The sequence below is a fragment of the Streptopelia decaocto genome (genome assembly GCF_964273445.1).
Source record: "Streptopelia decaocto genome assembly, chromosome: 4".
Taxonomy (NCBI): Eukaryota; Metazoa; Chordata; class Aves; order Columbiformes; family Columbidae; genus Streptopelia; species Streptopelia decaocto.
This window is the reverse complement of record NC_138658.1, coordinates 75829455-75848312: the sequence shown is the minus strand read 5'-3', so window position 1 is coordinate 75848312 and position 18858 is coordinate 75829455. Positions and strand designations below refer to the sequence as shown.

Below are 18858 nucleotides of genomic sequence, written 5' to 3'. Positions count from 1 at the left end.
TACCCGTCACTTTGGGCACATGGGACACAGGCACTTAGGAACTTGTATTCTCTTGTTTGACTCTGGTAACTTACACAAAGGAGATGCAGATTTTTCGTAATTGCTTCTCATGTGAAGGAATCTTCCCTTGATGTTTATGGTCATATAAACACAGGGATTAGGAAATGTATATTTTTGTTTGCCGAGTATGCCTTATGTTACTGTAGCTGTCACACTAAGGGAAAAATACTCTTAATTTTACTGTGACTAATGCATTCTGGTTGATGTAAGTAGCATACAGATAGTAGCTATTTTATTGAACTTATAAAATTAAATATCTTCATCTTTATCTCTTTATAGGAATGAGGATATTGAATTAATTCTCTCAGAAAGCAGCTTTTCAAATCCTCAGATGATGAGAGCTCGATATTTGATGTATCCTGGCTGGCAAGTATCTAGACTGAGAAATATTAAAACTGTTTTTCTAATTAACTTGAAGATTAAAAAGTCTCACTAACTTAATTTATATCTATATTTTTTTCAAGACTACTCATTTGGAACAGGCCATAGCTTTGTAAATCATTTTTAAGAGAGAGCTGATGAGTATTCATAGTAGATACACGATTGCCATCCTTTTATGGGGAAAAGGATCCTTTCTGGACACCATTTAAATCAATGGCGAGATTACTGTTGCTTTTCAGAAGAATAGAAAAGAGCCCTCTGGGAATGAACTGGGAAGGATTGGGATGGGTGAGGTCAATAATGAGCGGAGTAATTTCTTTCTGACAGCTACTCAGCCTTACTGGAATGAACTTACTATGTCAGTCTAGCTATTAGCAGAACAATTATTCATAAAACCCAGCAACTTTATTGACAGTCTTGGCAGAGGCAAAGGGCACAATAACACACGGTACCAAGCTTTGTCTTTAATAGCGAGGGATAGTTTTCACGGTTCAGGGCTCTTTACAACATCTTGTTGCACTTATCTGTGCTGCACCTACTTGGCAGAAAATCTAAACCTGTCAGCCCTTCTAAATGCTGTCTGACTGTTTTCTACTCACATTTCTGGTGTTAGAAGCAGGATATATTTACCATACCTTGCCAGTTCTGCATGTATAGCTTTTTATTCATAATTCTTGCTCCAAATTGGATGCAAGTAAAGCTCCTGAAGTCAACTGGCACAAAGCTTGGGATGTCAGAGCTGCCTGTGGAACCAAAGGGAGAGAAAGCAGGAAAAGAAAGTATTTAAAACCTTTGGGCAGTTGTTAATAGCACGAAAGGATAATTTGTAGGTAGTATGTAAGAAAAAAAGAAATGCAGCAGGAAGAGCCTCAAAAGGAGCCCTGAGCTTTTTGAACAACCTCCTACTGTTCGTATCACATTTTCATGGGTGTCTTAGAGAAGAAAGCATCGTATTTTTCTTCCTATGAGCAAGACTTAGCTGGGGTGAAATAATAGATGTTTCAGCTGTTAGATGAGAAGCACAAGCACGTGTGTTTTCTGTATGTTGAACCTGTGTGTTTTTTGTTTGAAGGTATGAAGGTAAATACAGAGCTGGGCCCGTCTTCCCTCCAATGGTTCAGATCTGTGTGTGGTTTAATCGTCCTCTAGAAAAAACACGATTTGTGACCAAGTGCAAAGGTACAAGTGAACTTTGACTTGATTTAAATCCCAGTTTGAAATACTGAGGAGTAGAGGGGAAGGAAGGCTCTGATGTAAACAGAGTTATTTAATTACTGCTGAAGTAAACTTTTAATTGAAAATTCAGCTTTCCTTCCTTAAAGTACAGTAAATTGTCGTCTTTAGTGTCTGCTCTGGAAAATTGACCCATAATTTTATTCAGATGAAAATCCAATTTAATATTTGGTTTCTAGAGACCAAGACACTTATCTTCATATGTTTGCTTTTTATTTTCCATATAATTTTATTTAGTAGTGTCGAAATACAGCTTATAAGTGACCGTCAGCTTCTACTTTTATGCCAAATAATTCTTTGTAGCTACCAGAAAATAGGCTCAGCTCCATGTTAGGCTTCTAGAGTAAATACGTAATCATGCCTTTCCTTCTTTCCTTAGCAAAGCAGTGTTAAGGAGCACCATTTTACTTTCCACACACACTGTAAGCCTTCATTGTGCCAAACGCATGTTATTTCCCACCTACCCCATAGCAAAGAGATGAGAACATCTAGAAATGTTCCGTAGCGGGGCTGCGGGGGACCCTGCGGCTTCTTCCCCCAAGCACTAGGATGTGGATTAGAGACCTGTAGCGTAGGTCTGACCAGAAGCTTCGCCAAGGACGAGAACAATAAGTGAGATAATCTGTTTGCCTTCTGTTTCAAACAGCGATTAAGTCATTGCTCAAGCCAAGTCCTTTTTCTGGAAATATTTATCACATCATGGGCAAAGTGAAGTTTTCAGGTAAGGGCAAATTACTACTTATGATTGTATTTGAAAACTTATTTTAGGTACTGTATTCTTTATACACCAATGCATCGATGTTAAAGTAGCTTAACAATTATTTGGATATCTCTTCTCCTCCTCCTCTCTTCTTCTTCTTCTTCTCCTCCTCCCTTCTTCTTTTCCTCCTTCTCTTCCTCTTCCTCCTCCTCCTCTCTTCTTCTTCTCTTCCTCTTCCTCCTCCTCCTCTCTTCTTCTTCTCCTCCTCTTCCTCCTCCTCCTCTCTTCTTCTTCTCCTCCTCTTCCTCCTCCTCCTCTCTTCTTCTTCTCCTCCTCTTCCTCCTCCTCCTCTCTTCTTCTTCTCCTCCTCTTCTTCCTCCTCCTCTCTTCTTCTTCTCCTCCTCTTCTTCCTCCTCCTCTCTTCTCCTTCTCCTCCTCCTCCTCTCTTCTCCTTCTCCTCCTCCTCCTCTCTTCTCCTTCTCCTCCTCCTCCTCTCTTCTCCTTCTCCTCCTCCTCCTCTCTTCTCCTTCTCCTCCTCCTCCTCTCTTCTTCTTCTCCTCCTCCTCCTCTCTTCTTCTTCTCCTCCTCCTCCTCTCTTCTTCTTCTCCTCCTCCTCCTCTCTTCTTCTTCTTCTCCTCCTCCTCCTCCTCTCTTCTTCTCATTGTTAGATTCTGATAAAGTGATTGAAGTCTGTCACAACACATCATCGAATTCCCTGAGCCTCGTGCCCGTTCCGGAGGGGCCGACTCCTCCTGATGCCAGAAGTGAGCACAGAGATTGCAGCAATCAGCAGGAATGTTTCCTTGTCTTCGTGGGCTGCTCTCTTAAGGAAGAGGATATCAAAGATTGGCTCCGAGAAACTGCAAAACAGGTCCGTGGGCATGTTTATTTTTGTTCAGTGCAACCTGTTTGGCATTTAACAACAAAAGGAGGAATCTGAATTTCTCAACATGGCTCTTTCTTTTTGTTAATCTCCTTTCTCTTCTACCAAGGTATTAGCACTGCAGGGTGTAAATGTATTTCAGACAAACCGTTTGCAAATGCTTATTGTAATTTGTGTATTGTTTTAATATCTGCTACAGCTTGTTCGTGGATTGATCCGCTCTTGAACACTTGAGCAAATGGAGGTTGTCCAGAATAAACACAAGATGATTTAGCTGAGACCTGATTGCCAAAAGCTAAAATGTAGTATTAAATAAATCTTCTTGAAGTACCTGAACGCTACAAAGCTGAAAACTTGTTTTGATTCACTAAATTAAACCTCCTTGGAAGTAATCCACTGAAATGGAGGGTACAGTTCTTTTGTCTTGCTTATTTTTTTAAGTGCTCAGCTATGTGAGACTTCATGTATTTCTCCATGGCTAATGTTCCTATGCAGTAGAAGGTGGAGTAGGGAACAGGGAATATGCGCATCTTAAGAAGCCCAAAAGGCACTATTTTTAGTTGTGGTGTCTTGCTAATTTTACACAGGGACTGGCACAACCTGACTAGGAATGCGGGACAAGATGGTTCAGTGCTACACAACCAAGTAATACAGAATCACACAGAATCACAGAATCGACGGGGTTGGAAAAGACCTCAGAGATCATCAAGTCCAACCCTTGGTCCAACTCTAGTCCATTTATTAGATCATGGCACTAAGTGCCATGTCCAATCTCAGTTTAAAAACCTCCAGGGCTGGTGAGTCCAGCACCTCCCTGGGCAGCCATTCCAATGCCTGACCACTCTCTCTGTAAAGAATTTCTTTCTAATATCCAGCCTAAATTTCCCCTGGCAGAGTTGAAGCCCATGCCCCCTTGGCCTATTGCTGATGCCTGGGAGAAGAGCCCAATCCCCACCTGGCCAGAACTGCCCTTCAGGTAGTTCTAGAGAGTGCTGAGCTCAGCTCTGAGCCTCCTCTTCTCCAGACTAAACAAGCCCAGCTCCCTCAGCCTCTCCCCATAGGGCTTGTGTTCAAGTCCCTTCCCCAGTCTTGTTGCTCTTCTCTGGACCCGCTCCAGCACTTCAATCTCTTTCCTGAGCTGAGGGGCCCAGAACTGAACACAATACTCCAGGTGTGGCCTCCCCAATGCAGAGCACAGGGGAAGGGTCACTGCCCTTGTCCTGCTGACCACGCTGGTTTGGATACAGGACAGGACACCATTGGCCTTCTTGGCCACCTGGACACACTGTTGGCTCATGTTGAGCTTCCTGTCCATTAGTCCCCCAGGTCCCTTTCTGCCCGACTGCTCTCCAGCCACTCTGCGCCCAGCCTGGAGCGCTGCAGGGGGGTGTTGTGGCCAAAGTGCAGCACCCGGCACTTGGCCTTATTGAACTTCATCCCATTGGAATCAGCCCATTTTTCCAGTCCATCCAGATCCCTCTGCAGAGCCCTCCTGCCTTCCAGCAGGTCGACACTCCCTCCCAACTTGGTGTCATCAGCAAATTTGCTGATGATGGTCTCAATGCCCTCATCTAAATCGTCAATAAAGATGTTAAACAGGACTGGACCCAACACTGACCCCTGGGGACACCACTAGTGACTGGCCGCCAGCTGGATGCAGCCCCATTCACCAGCACTCTCTGGGCCCGGCCCTCCAGCCAGTTCTTAACCCAGTGTAGAGTACACTTGTCCAAGCCACGGGCTACCAGCTTTTGCAGGAGTATATTATAGGAGACAGTGTCAAAGGCCTTGCTGAAGTCCAGATAGACCACATCCACGGCTTTCCCCTCATCCACCAGGTGAGTCACCTGATCATAAAAGGAGATCAGGTTGGTCAGACAGGACCTGCCTCTCCTAAACCCATGCTGGCTGGGTCTGATCCCTTGTCCATCCTGAAGGTGCTGTGTGATTCCATTCAGGATGATCTGCTCCATAACCCTGCCAGGCACTGAGGTCAGGCTGACAGGCCTGTAGTTGCCAGGGTCAGCTTTGCAGCCCTTTTTGTGGACTGGGGTAACATTGGCCAATTTCCAGCACATATTATTTTTGCCGCGCTACATATTGTCTTAGGAAGTGAATCTTGAGGTTTGATTTGGAAATATACTTCAACAGAAACTGCTCAACCGTACCAATTAGATATTTTAGCACTCCAGTTGGAACCTGAGCCTGTGGTTCCAACTGTGCTCTTTTGTGATGCCCATTTTAGAACGTTTGTTAGTTAAAAATACTCACGGTTACTGCTTTGTGGCTTAAGATTTGCATAGTATCTCCAAAAAGTTGTGTAGGAATGGAAGAATGTTTCTTGCAGTCTGTTCTTGGAGCTATTAATATTTCCAAGGATCTTCTGGTTCTCACCTCTGTTATCCTGGCAGGTTGTTACTTCAGGGCAACTTCTGTGGTGATGTCTTATGCACTGTATATATCACCTGGCTAATAGAACTCCATAGAATATTATTATAATTTTTTGAAAGCTTGGAACTTAAATATATATCACACATGTGAAGTGCTTCCTCTTTGAGAAATTCAAAACTACAAATAGTCTTTGTACAATCTCACTACTCATGGTGAATTTAGGATTTCGGCTAATCCCAGAATGTCAGGGGTCGAAGGGCCCTGGAAAGCTCATCCAGTGCAATCCCCCCATGGAGCAGGAACACCCAGATGAGGTTACACAGGAAGGTGTCCAGGCGGGTTGGAATGTCTGCACAGAAGGAGACTCCACAACTCCCCTGGGCAGCCTGGGCCAGGCTCTGACACCCTCACCAGGAAGAAGTTTCTTCTCATCTTTAAGTGGAACCTCCTGTGTTCCAGTTTGCACCCACTGCCCCTTGTCCTGTCACTGGTTGTCACCAGAAGAGCCTGGCTCCATCCTCCTGACACTCCCCCTTTCCATCTTGATCCCCATGAGTCCCCCCTCAGTGTCCTCTTGTCCAGCTCCAGAGCCCCAGCTCCCTCAGCCTTTCCTCATAAGGGAGAATCCTGAGAGGTGCTGCATGAAATAAATGAATTATAAGACTTTCAGGCTATAAACTAGACTGTTATTCTTTTTTTTCTTTCAGCAGAGCTGTATTAAGGTTGTATTTTTAAAAAGCCTTTTAGATTTGTCATGGTGCCTTATTTGAAATCACTTAATATTACCTTTGTTTTCAGAACATAGTTGTGAGTGCTGTAATATAATGGAATAATTCTATTCAGAATTTAATTTTTAAAATACATGCTGTGCTGTGCTTGAGCATGATAGCAAGTGATCAGAGATTTCACAGCCTTTACCCACATTTTCAAGAAAGAATTTATTTTATATGGTTTGGGTTTTTTTTTAATGTCACTAAACTGTGATAATCACATTGTCACTCAGTTTATAACTGGGTTCTCATTCTTCATACAGAAACCTCAGAGGAAAGCCCTGAAAACCCGAGGCATGCTGACCCTTCAGGAGATAAAGAACATTCATGTAAGTTAATTTAATAATTAATTAATAACAAGTCTTTCTTCTGCCTGATTTTCTTCAATATCCATTAGTTTGATAGCGCATCTCCCGTACCTGCCATAACAAGTGTGCTGAGTACTCAAATATTGAAGCGCTTAGTGTCTTTTTCTATACTTGAAACATAACTGAGGTTGGCCAGAGCGGATTTGAGATATAAATCTTGTTCAGCCCTAAAAAGCAGGGGGAAATGTAAGATATTGGACAAGATTTTGGGTACCGTAAGGGCCTTTCCCCATTTTTTTTTTTTCTCCCTGCTCTGTCCTGTGCATGTTGTTACTTGCAAATTACAGAATCACCGAATTCCTGAATGTCAGGGGTTGGAAGGGACCTGGAAAGCTCATCCAGTGCAATCCCCCCATGGAGCAGGAACACCCAGATGAGGTTACACAGGAAGGTGTCCAGGCGGGTTGGAATGTCTGCAGAGAAGGAGACTCCACAACCTCCCTGGGCAGCCTGGGCCAGGCTCTGCCACCCTTACCAGGAAGAAGTTTCTTCTCAAATTTAAGTGGAACCTCTTGTGTTACAGTTGGCACCCATTGCCCCTTGTCCTACCATTGGTTGTCACCGAGAAGAGCCTGGCTCCATCCTCCTGACACTCCCTCTTTCCATCTTGATCCCCATGAATGAGTCACCCCTCGTTCTGTTCTCCTCTTGTCCAGCTCCAGAGCCCCAGCTCCCTCAGCCTTTCCTCACACGGGAGATGCTCCACTCCCTTCAGCATCTTGGTGGCTGCGCTGGACTCTCTCCAGCAGTTCCCTGTCCTGCTGGAACTGAGGGGCCACAACTGGACACAAGATTCCAGGTGTGGTCTCCCCAGGGCAGAGCAGAGGGGCAGGAGAACCCCTCTGACCTACTGACCACCCCCCTTCTAATCCACCCCAGGATTTAGCATCCCAAATGCCTAATCCTGCCCTCATCAACTACCCTTGGGTTTTAAGTGCTGTCTGTGGAGTTGGGTTCCTAAAAATTTGGCGTGATTATGATTAGTGTTGCTGTTCCTAACTCCCCTACTCTATATGGATGTCCTTTGTCATACTGGCTTTTTGGATCACTCCTTTATAGCCAGAAGCTGTACCTTGCTCCCTAACTGCTAAATTCAGCACAAGGAATTTTTCTTGGATCTTTTTAAGCTTGTTAGGATTGTCTCCAAGCATTTTTGAGTTTAAAATATGTAATGTGCTGTATATTCTTTCTTAATGCAGGTGAAGCGCCACTTGGATCCACTTCCAGCTGGTTATTTTTACAACGGGACACAATTTGTGAACTTTTTTGGTGACAAAATGGATTACCATCCATGTATCCTTTACAATACATGTGTTTTTGGTGAAGGTTTTAGGTAGGCAACAGGCTATGCGAATCAGAAATGCCGACTGTCAAAGCAGATGAAGTAGTGAAGCGCCAGTTTGATTTGCAGGTATTTATATGAAGGGAAGAGTGTTGTTCTTTAAATCTGTGCATGGCTATTTGCCATTTAAAACGTACTATTTAAACCCTTTTTCAGAGATATGATCTAAGGAGCAGAATAGAACCAACAAAACAATTCCAAAACTGCGCGTGAGCTCACGGAGAGAATAATTTATGGGCCACAGCTTGTCAAAGGAGTGTTTTTCAAACCAAACAGTGCTGTAATATTGCTTAATGCCTGGTCATGACTGATAAAACTTCCAAAGGAATATAATTTTATGTGCGTGCGCACACTCAAGGAAAAACAACCAGAGGTTGGTTTAGGTTTTACTACATCACAGGTTTTTTTCTGTGACATATTTTGCCATGAAGCTGATGTTAAATGATGGCTCTCATTTCTTAACTTGGTATAAGAAAAACCTCATTGAATGCATCGCAGTAATGTCAATGGGACGTGCAGAATTAGGTGCATTTTTTGTGATCGCTTTTAAAACTCATTTAAGCAAGTAAAACCTTATTTTAAAACTATTTCAGCTTCACAAGCAGTACGACTTGCCTATCCAATTGTGACACAGACACGTTGATGAACGCACCGTCCTTGCTTGTCTTTTTTGGTGTCGGTTTACAGAACACAAACTGCACCTGATGTAGGGGCCTCTGCATTTCTTGTTTTATTACCAACATTGCAAATGTGGTTTGATCTTTCCAGTTTACTTTTCACTTTAATTTAACAAACTTTACAAAAATCCAAGTGGGTTCTGTGATTCTCTTTTGGAATCAGAACAAACAGTTGTTTTCTGTCCCCTGTGGGAAAATTTGAAACCAAGACTTGTGTCTGCAGGGTCAGCTCCTCATTAAGTTAAACTGGCAGAAAATAGCCTAATGACAAACTTGGACTTGACTATTCACTGAACCTTTACCAGCATCTTGTGTTTGACAATAAAGGATACAAGCACTGGTGAAGCACTGATTTTATATTCTTCTTTTTATATTTTATATGATATTCTTCTTTTATATTCTTCTTCTTCTATATTTATGGTCTTATGTTCTTCCTCTTGACTGGGAAATGGCTATTTTGCAACTCCTCATTCCCCAGTAACAGAGTAGTTGTGATTAATGCTGACTTTGGGATCCCCAGAAGGTTATATACTGAATTTCTGCTTTCTCTAAGTGTCTCTGAACTGGCACATCCTGAAGAGAAGCGGCCAAATTAATTTATACCATGATTAAGTTATAAAAGACATACCCATCATTAACCAATTGACATGAGATAAATGCTTTCTAACCACCTGCAAAACGAGGGGGTATTTTTCAAGTTTTAGATCCTTCTACGTGACAAGCAGGAGACGAAAGATTAATTAATAAATTGGGTGGAAGCAGAGTGCTTAGTTAATATTTAACTAATAATTAATAGATGTATTGTAAGGAAGAAACTGAACAATAATAAGTAACATCATCAGTTATTTCTTAGTATAGGTGTATTGTATGTCAAAATTTCCCAAAATTGTAATGCATATGTAATAATTATGTGAATATAAGTAACGTGGGAGCATCCAGTTGTTGGAGCACTTATGGAGGATGATCCCCAGTGCTGATAAAATAAAAGGATGCCGCTTAACAGTGTAATTGACTCTGCTGTTAAGTTCATTTCTCCGTTTCAATCCTTCACACCCCTGTGTTCTTTCCTAATGAAACACAAATGTGTTTTCCTCAGCTTTTCAATCTCAGTAATGGACCAATTCATGAACGATTACTTGGAAGAAGCCAACAGGGAAATAGAGAAGTACAACAGAGAACTAGAAGAACAAGAATATCACGATCTCTTTGAGCAGAAGACATAAGAACGTGCGTTCTTTGCATTTCCGAACCACCTACTGTCAGTAACCAAAAATGCTCTTGTCCTTGCTGGTTAACTAGAAAATTAACTCAAGTTTTCAGCAGTCCTTTTAAAACTAAGATCATTCCTGTAAGGTTGGCATTTTAATATGGTAACTGCTTAGCTGTTTGTACTGTTGGGTTTGCTTCCACTTCACCCTAATTCCAGACTGTAAAAAACCATCACCTGGAAACTTATTTAAAAGAAGAAAAGAAGCAACACTATTGTTTCCTGGCAGGTTGGAATGTGATGGTGAAATTGGTCCGTCGTGCAGATAATCAAACCACTTTAATCCCTGGGTGTCCCTTGGAATTTCTTGCACAGGAGCAACCGATGAGCAGTGGTGCACGTCACTGTGTGGGATTGGGGGATGTTCCCAAAGCGAGAAATGGGGGAACATTTAAATAACTCGGAAGAGTGCCTAATCCCACTAATATTAGGGCGTTCCCAAAGCGAGAAATGGGGGAACAATTAAGAAAATTAGAAGAGTACCTAATCCTACTGCTCTTAGGGTGTTCCTAAAGCGAGAAATGGGGGGATGCTTCAAAAACTCGGATGAGTACCTAATCCTGTATCTGTTAGGGGTGTTCCCAAAGCGAGAAATGGGGGAACAATAAACTCGGATAGGTACCTAATCCTACTGCTTTTAGGGTGTTCCCAAAGGGAGAAATGGGGGGATGCTTCAAAAACTTGGATGAGTGTCTAACCCTGTATCTGTTGCTGTGTTCCCAAAGCGAGAAATGGGGGAACATTTAAAAATCTGTGTTGAGTAACTAATCCCACAGCTGTTAGGGGTGTTTCTAAAGCAAGAAATGGGGGAAAAATAAAGAAACTCGGATAGGTAGCTAATCCTACTGCTGTTAGGGTGTTCCCAAAGCGAGAAATGGGGGAACAATTAAGAAAATTAGAAGAGTACCTAATCCTACTGCTGTTAGGGTGTTCCCAAAGCGAGAAATGGGGGGACACTGGAAAAACTTGGTTGAGAACCTAGTCCTGTATCTGTTGGTGTGTTCCCAAAGCGAGAAATGGGGGAACACTGTAAAAACTCCGAAAAGCACCTAATCCTACTAGCTGTTAGGGTGTTCCCAAAGCGAGAAATGGGGGAACATTTAAAGATCTGTGTTGAGTAACTAATCCCACGGCTGTTAGGATTGTTCCCAAAGCGAGAAATGGGGGAACAATACAGAAACTCGGATAGGTAGCTAATCCTACTACTTTTTAGGGTGTTCCCAAAGCGAGAAATGGGGGAACTCTTCGAAAACTTGGATGAGTGTCTAATCCCACAGATATTAGGGTGTTCCCAAAGCGAGAAATGGGGGGACAATTGAGAAACTCAGATGAGTAATTAATCCTACTGCTTTTAGAGTGTTCCTAAAGCGAGAAATGGGGGGACGCTTCAAAAACTCAGATGAGTACCTAATCCTATATCTGTTAGGGGTGTTCCCAAAGCGAGAAATGGGGGAACATTTAAAAACCTGGGAAGAATAACTAATCCCACAGCTGTTAGGGGTGTTCCCAAAGCGAGAAATGGGGGAACAATACAGAAACTCGGATAGGTAGCTAATCCTACTGCTTTTAGGGTGTTCCCAAAGCGAGAAATGGGGGAATGTTGATACATTTCAGGGTGAAACGAGATAATCGGAGATATCTTGCTTTCTTCCCAGCGTAGTTAGTGGTATTCTAGGAAATATATGACATGAATAGCGATGATCTGCAACTTGCTGTTGCTGAAAAGATGATCTCTGAAGGATTCTTATTTCAGTACTATAAAAGCAAGAGAGGAGGGAGATTCTTTAGCCGAAGAATTCCTTTTCCTCAAAACCACTGATTTCCAAAGGTAAAAAATATCAAAATATATACTCGAAATATTGATGAAGCTTTCAGAAGGATTTGCACGCCGTAACATTTCACTGAACCAATACGCCGGTTTAAAGTACTTGCAACAAAACCTTTACATTTACTAAATGATATCATAATAGGAACTCTGGCAAGTCATTCTTTAATTTAGTACAATTTTAAGTGAGACTCCATAGGTCACTGACTGAAGGATTATAAGGTACCCCAGCAGCTCCTTAAATGATGCTTATTGAAGCTTATTTATATAAGCAGATTATTGTAGCATGCAGACTTTAGTCAAGTGAAAACAGTCCAGGAGGAATTCTTTATTCTCACATTCTTTTGCCTTAGGAACAGCTTAATTTTGAATATAACCGCAGCTTTTCTTTTCCATCAGACGCATCTAATGCAGTAAGAAATCACATATATAATGTCTTATAGTACACTTAAAATAATTTGGATGCGACCACGGGGTCTCTTTCTGTGGCAGGAAAATGAGGTTTAACCCCTGCCATCAACCCTAAGGCTATAGACAGTTTATGCCTTACTTAAGAGACATATTTTTTACCTTTGGACTCTGAAATTCCAGGTGCTGCAGGTTGGGATATAGACGTTGATAAGGTTTCGTTACTAGATTTAAAAAAAAGCTGTCTGAATTTAATATTCTTTTCTTTTTGCACACCACGAGACTTTATAAACTACTTGTATCCTGTTAAAGTACAATAAAAGCCAGCGATTAGTTTGTGTTTCTAGGCTTTTGGGGGTAAGTAGCCCATATTTACAGGTATAGAGCATCGTGATAAGGCTCGTGAGTTTATCTATGCATGGCTATACTTTAGTCTTAATATACTGTAGTGCCTGGTAGACTAAACGTAGCTAGCGGTGGATTTTTGGGGCTAGCGGGGGTTTACAAACTAAGTATAGTTGGTTGCATGAAACTTATTTATCAAACCAGAATTTAGTAGAGTACAAAATTCTGGTCGTAACGCTGCAATAAATAAAAAGGGGCATTAGAAAATTCGTAACCGATTTTAGTTCTCAGCCAATAAACTTAGTGTAAACCCACTGTGCTCCTTGTCACTATAAATTCCCTGATCTGCATAAGCCATATTTCTAGATTAGTGGTTCTGACGGTGTAATACCAGAATTAACACCGGTGGCTGAGACAACAGACACTTGGTTGATGCTTTGTCAACGTCAACTTTGTTGATGCTGTGAGGCAACAGCGAAAGTAGATTGAAGTGCAATTGATGGAACGATAGATAAAGATACTGTAGCTTATTTTGCTCTGCTGAACTCTTTTTAAGAACTCCAGTTTGTGCAGCGCTCGAAAATAAGTGTCGACGGGGCGAATTCGTTTTGGGGTAACGTGTAGGGAGTTGTAATTACGAGCGAGGTGCCCTGCGCACAAGAAGGAAATAGATATTCAAAATGGGCATGTTACTGTGCAAATGGAGCTGTTCCTTAAAAACTGAGGCAGAACAAAGAACAAAGGCCTAGTATATACTTATATACTGTACTGCATGCTATATGGTAAATAGCTGTGTATTATCAAGACCTTTCACCATACTGGTACTATTCCAATTAATATATTTTGGTATTGAAAGAATTTGATTACCTCAATTTTTTTTAATATATTTTGGTAATTTTTAACTGTGACTTTAAAACAGAAGAAAAAATACCGAAATAGTGAAACTGTGACGATGGAATCCTTTAAACATAGTAGTGCCTTGCAAATGACACCATTTATTCACCGAGTATTAAATAAATGGGCGTCGCGTTTTAAAGGAAAACCAGTTTTGGTGAAAGGACTTAAACTTAACCTAGTGAAGAATATTAGCACAAATGGTTAAACCATTTAAAAGAAAACTCTTTGAGGACTGAAATGTGTAAATGCCCGATGCTGCTGATAGTTTAATAGCAGTTGCTGATTATTTTGGAGTTAATTCTAACAATCAGCAGCACTTTTGTGGGGTTTTTTTAGGAGATGAACGTAACTTTTGTACTCTGGTCAGAGATGTTTATACTGAATTAAACCCCATCTGGAGGGGAATCTGGTTTCTCGCTGTTAAGCTGAGGATTAAGATGCTTCTAGTTTTGAAAGTTTTGTACCTACTGTAAAACCTATTGAAAAAAAAAGCACCGTTTCTAAACCACAAATGTTTGGATACAGAAATAAAAAAGTGCCATTACACTGTTGCTTTATCTTTTACTGTATTTTGAAAATGGAAAAGAGTCGCTCTGTGTCCAGGCATTTGTGATATTGCGAAGTGCTGAGAGTCCTCAAGGGGTTTATGTGCTTTGCTGACCTTGTGGTGGTGGTTTGATTCTTGTATTTTCCTCACCGAGAATGAGTGTGATCAGAAGTTACTGAAGTTATAGGGAGAAAAATGGGACAAACATAGAGGAACGTTTGCAACTTGACCCGCGCTGCGATCTCCGAGTATTTTATATTAAGCCGTGCAATTAGTCCCATTTTACACTTTGCAATTAACACAAGGGATTGCGGGGAGGATTTAAGTTGCATGCAAAAGTTCCCTAATAAGTTTGTTTTGTTCTTATTGTTATTTTTTAATTGAAACTTTTCTGAATTTGCACAGATTTAAGCTCTGGAATACCTTGGTATTCTTAAAAGGGAAAAATTGTAACTAGTATAGTGAATTGTCAACTGTGAGTCGTTAGAACCGCATCGTCGATCTAATTTTAGATTGTTTAAAAATGTACCTCAGCAAACTAGTGAGAAACGGCTTCGTTTTACACAACGGTCAGATACTAATGTAACACTTCTCACTGTACAATGTGCCAAAATTCACTTTTATACTAGTTCTCAATGCTTTAATATTTGCAACTTGAAGTTAAAACCTTGTCTTTTCGAACACTACTGTAACTTCAGTTCAGCTGAATGGTGTGATTGAAGCTTTTTGCCTACTGTATTTATTACACAACTTGATTCAGTAAATAGAAAATTACCTTTCCATTTATTTTTGTATTGTTTTACATGTTTATACCCGCAGTTTGTGTGACTTTTACACTTGTAACTCAGATGTGATGGGAAGAACCAATAAACCGTATCCATCTGCTGTCTGTCCTTGGTGTCTTTAATAAGCTCCCTATTCCCTAAACTGGAACTTTTAAGCATTGAGTGGTTTTCTTTTAAAGTGTATTAGTTTTCTAACCTAGCGGAAAGGCGGTTGGTTTATATCCAAACTGAGATGTAAAGATTTAAGGAAATTAGGTGAGTTTTTTTTAAGCTGCTCTTTTATATTTAGACCGTGGGCTTCCAATTGGGTAGAATTTAAAACCAGTTGTAACATGAAGGATCTTAATCAGCTTCACTTCTACCATCGCTGTACTTAACCATAAGTTGATAGTTGCGTTGACACCAATGCAGGAGCTAAATCTTACTCCTTGTATTTACACAAAGGAGGATGCAGCTTTGAGATCAGCTTCAGCTGAACTAAAACTGGGCAATCCTACCTTACTCTCCTTCTTCTGCTGTGGTTGTTCATGGGTCAGATTAAACCGAACCTGCAGATTATTTCTGCCTTAGTTTGATGATGCTTTTCCCTTTTTTTTGTAGGAAGTTTTTACACTCGATTGATTTCTATGAACTGCTGATGTGCAAACAACCATGTTAAATTCAACCTGTTTTGCGTTCGCCAGGTATGCCCACAGGATATAGTGGCTTCGGATACATGGACTTTTGACCGAAATCCAGGATTTTTCACTCGCTATGCCACTAGTTTTGGAAAGTGCAGATTCTTCCACTTATAAACTCACTTGGGCTGCTGTTGAACCATTGAGTAACGCGTCTCACCATGTGGTTATTCTTAAAACACTCTTTGAATGCAGCTGAGTTCCTGAAGGTCAATGAAAGAAAAGGAACTTCTTTATTACTTCCCTTGAAGCCCACCTGGATTATCTTCCAAGTGAGACTTTTGCTCTTTGCTGCCTTTGTGCCCCGATTTCTGCACCTTCCATTCACTTTGGACAAAGACTTAGCCTAAGATTGGTATGCGGTAGCTTATTAAAATGTAAAAGCCGTCACAGTGTTAGGATTTTAAGAGATTTTTTTGGCAATGAAATGGTTATTATGGAATGGCTACAGAATTTGGAGTGGGTCAGCTCTGTGCATGGAGTTCCTTGGAGCTCTGGCCCGGAGAACATCTCTAGAGCTCTGTTCATAGCAGCCCTTTAGCTTGAGTGCAAACAGAAGAACTCTGAGCTGTGATGAGCTGTTTGTCATTTGAGAATTTCTAGAAACTACTCCAATACTAAAGCGTTGGGGTATTTTTTTTCTAGAAATGAGACCTGTCCTTTACCAGATCTGCTGGAACATCTGGTAGTGGAGAGCACCGATTCAACCATCATTGTGTTCAGTTCTGGGCCCCTCAGCTCAGGAAAGAGATTGAAGTGCTGGAGCGGGTCCAGAGAAGAGCAACAAGACTGGGGAAGGGACCTGAACACAAGCCCTATGGGGAGAGGCTGAGGGAGCTGGGCTTGTTTAGTCTGGAGAAGAGGAGGCTCAGAGCTGAGCTCAGCACTCTCTAGAACTACCTGAAGGGCAGTTCTAGCCAGGTGGGGATTGGTCTCTTCTCCCAGGCATCAGCAATAGGACAAGGGGCCATGGGCTTCAACTCTGCCAGGGGAAATTGAGGCTGGAGATGAGAAAGCAATTCTGTGCAGAGAGAGTGGTCAGGCATTGGAATGGCTGCCCAGGGAGGTGCTGGACTCACCGGCCCTGGAGGTTTCTAAACTGAGATTGGCCATGGCACTTAGTGCCATGATCTAGTCAATGGGCTGGAGTTGGACCAAGGGTTGGACTGGATGATCTCTGAGGTCTTTTCCAACCCAGTCGATTCTGTGATTCACAGAATGTGATTCTGTGTGATCATCCCCTCCATGAGCACGACATAGTATCAAGCAATCGTTTTGGGCTGAATTCAGGCTGCTCTCCTCCAGAAAAACATGAATGACTGTTTCCTTATGTGTCCATGTGATGTTGGACACACTTTCGGAGTCACCCTGGAGGTGCGGTCACCTGTGCTGGGCCCTTCACAAAGCAAAGAGCCCAAATCTGTTGCTTTCTTTGCCTCTGTCCAAGTCCACGTTGCAGGCTCAGCCCTGGGCTAACAAAGGCACGTTGCAAAAAAGGGGGGAAAATGCAGAAAACATCACCTACAAATACAAGGCAAGTTGGTTTGGCTTTGTTTTTCTTCGCAAATACCTATTTTGTCTTTACAGTTTTATTGTAATGTACCATAAGACTTTTGTGGGGAAGTTTTAAAGCAAACACTGTATTTCTTCTGTAGGTGCTCTGCTGGCTACTGATCCCCCCAATTTTGTGCAACCTCTGACTCTTCCAGATCACAGAATCACAGAACAGTTTGGGTTGGAAGGGACCTTCCCAGCTCATCCAGTGCCACCCCTGCCATGAGCAGGGACATCTTCACCAGCTCAGGTTGCTCAGAGGTGTGATTGTTTTATCTACTCCTGTTTTTAAACCCCTCGACCAGGCTCTGGGTAAACCAGTGGTGCTCAAAACTCGGTGTTTCATCTCACCAGCTGCATTTTCCTCTCCCTGCCCAGCCCCGTTGGCCTCACGTTGGTCCCTGATCTCCAGCTCTCTTCTTCAGGCTGAGGCTGTTGAAATGTCTGTTTATTTTTAGCAGCCAAAACTGAAGAAGGAGAGTATGCAACATGTTTAAAATATTGTGAGCACTCTTACAATCTTGTTGTTTTTATGGTCTCCTTTTTTTAGGAATAAAACACAAAGGTGACAGGAGGTTTCTCTGATCCAGCTCCTGTAAGTGTCTGGGAAGGCGCATCCTTTTTCACTTGTTTTAAGTGGCTTATTGTGCTCCCATTCCTCGAACTCTTCTTCCTGTGGAGCAGAATCAAACTTTTCAGCTAATGTATATTTAATCTTTTCTCACTGCCATTTATCTTCCAAAGTGTCCCATTCCTCCCCAAATCCTGGTTCCAGTCCCATTAACCTCGGGGACTTCTTTCCTCCCTTTCCCATGAAAGGGACTCTCAAGATCTTTTCTGCCTTAAGAATAATAAGATTTAGGTGTTTATTTGGGGTTTTTTCTGTTTGTTTCTGTGTTTTGTTTGAGGTTTTTCATTTTGGTTGGTTGGTTGTTTTCTTCTGGTCCAAAATAACTTCTTGCAGCCAACAGGGATGGAAGGGACACGCAGGTGGGTGTCCTGGGAGCTGCAAAGTCTCGGTTGGGAAGAACCGCATGGGGTTGACTGTTTTGTCCCCCTTATCATTCATGCTCTTCCTTATGAACCTGAGTTTCTCCAATAACGTTGGTACAGGAGACATGGAAGGTCTCATCTACCTGGACTTGGGCGGTATATCTGGTGTGTTTTCAAGATGGGAAGCAGTTAATTTGGAGACCGAGGGGGTTGATGGAAGAGTCACGAGATCGGTCAGGAATTGGCGGAAGGTTTGATGAGAACGGTCAGTGTTGCAAGGAGAATTGGGCTGAGAGGAGTTTATTTGGTGGATCTCGTGAGGAACGTGCACAGTGGACGTTTTATGTAAATCGTCTTAGTTACAAGAGTTTTTATACAGAAAATTCACTAAGAATCTATAGCAGAGCTGTGTTATGTACAGAGGAGGGTCAAGAAATGGTGGAGAATGATGTGGAGGACCTGGAGGCAGCACTGAAAATCAAATAATGAAGATACTGTGGAGGGATTTGAGCTCCTATCACTTGAAGAACCAGGGAAGAAAAGCTAAATGTGAGGCTGGTGGAAAAACACCTGAAAATGCAAGTAGGTTGTGTGATGTGAAAGGGACTGATGTTGCCAGTGTGGTGGGAGATGACCTCACAGATCACTGGGATAACTTGTGCTTTTCTGTTCACTTGTGCTCGCAAGATAAATACTCTAAAAACACATAAGCAAGAGGGACCAGGGTGGATGGAGATTCCCATCTCACCCAGGGA

General features: G+C 42.0%; 1 protein-coding gene across 1 annotated transcript in view; it reads left to right on the top strand.

Annotated features, from left to right (window-relative positions):
* The window catches only part of DNAAF9 (dynein axonemal assembly factor 9), an 81590-nt gene extending 66607 nt beyond the window's left edge, over positions 1–14983 (top strand). The window contains exons 31-37 of the mRNA XM_082050374.1: positions 340–426; positions 1514–1620; positions 2321–2395; positions 3043–3245; positions 6682–6747; positions 7986–8079; positions 9916–14983. Of these exons, the coding sequence (XP_081906500.1) occupies positions 340–426; positions 1514–1620; positions 2321–2395; positions 3043–3245; positions 6682–6747; positions 7986–8079; positions 9916–10028 (745 nt within the window). The 3' untranslated portion in view covers positions 10029–14983. The remainder of the gene's footprint in view (positions 1–339; positions 427–1513; positions 1621–2320; positions 2396–3042; positions 3246–6681; positions 6748–7985; positions 8080–9915) is intronic.
* Positions 14984–18858: the final 3875 nt, after the last annotated feature.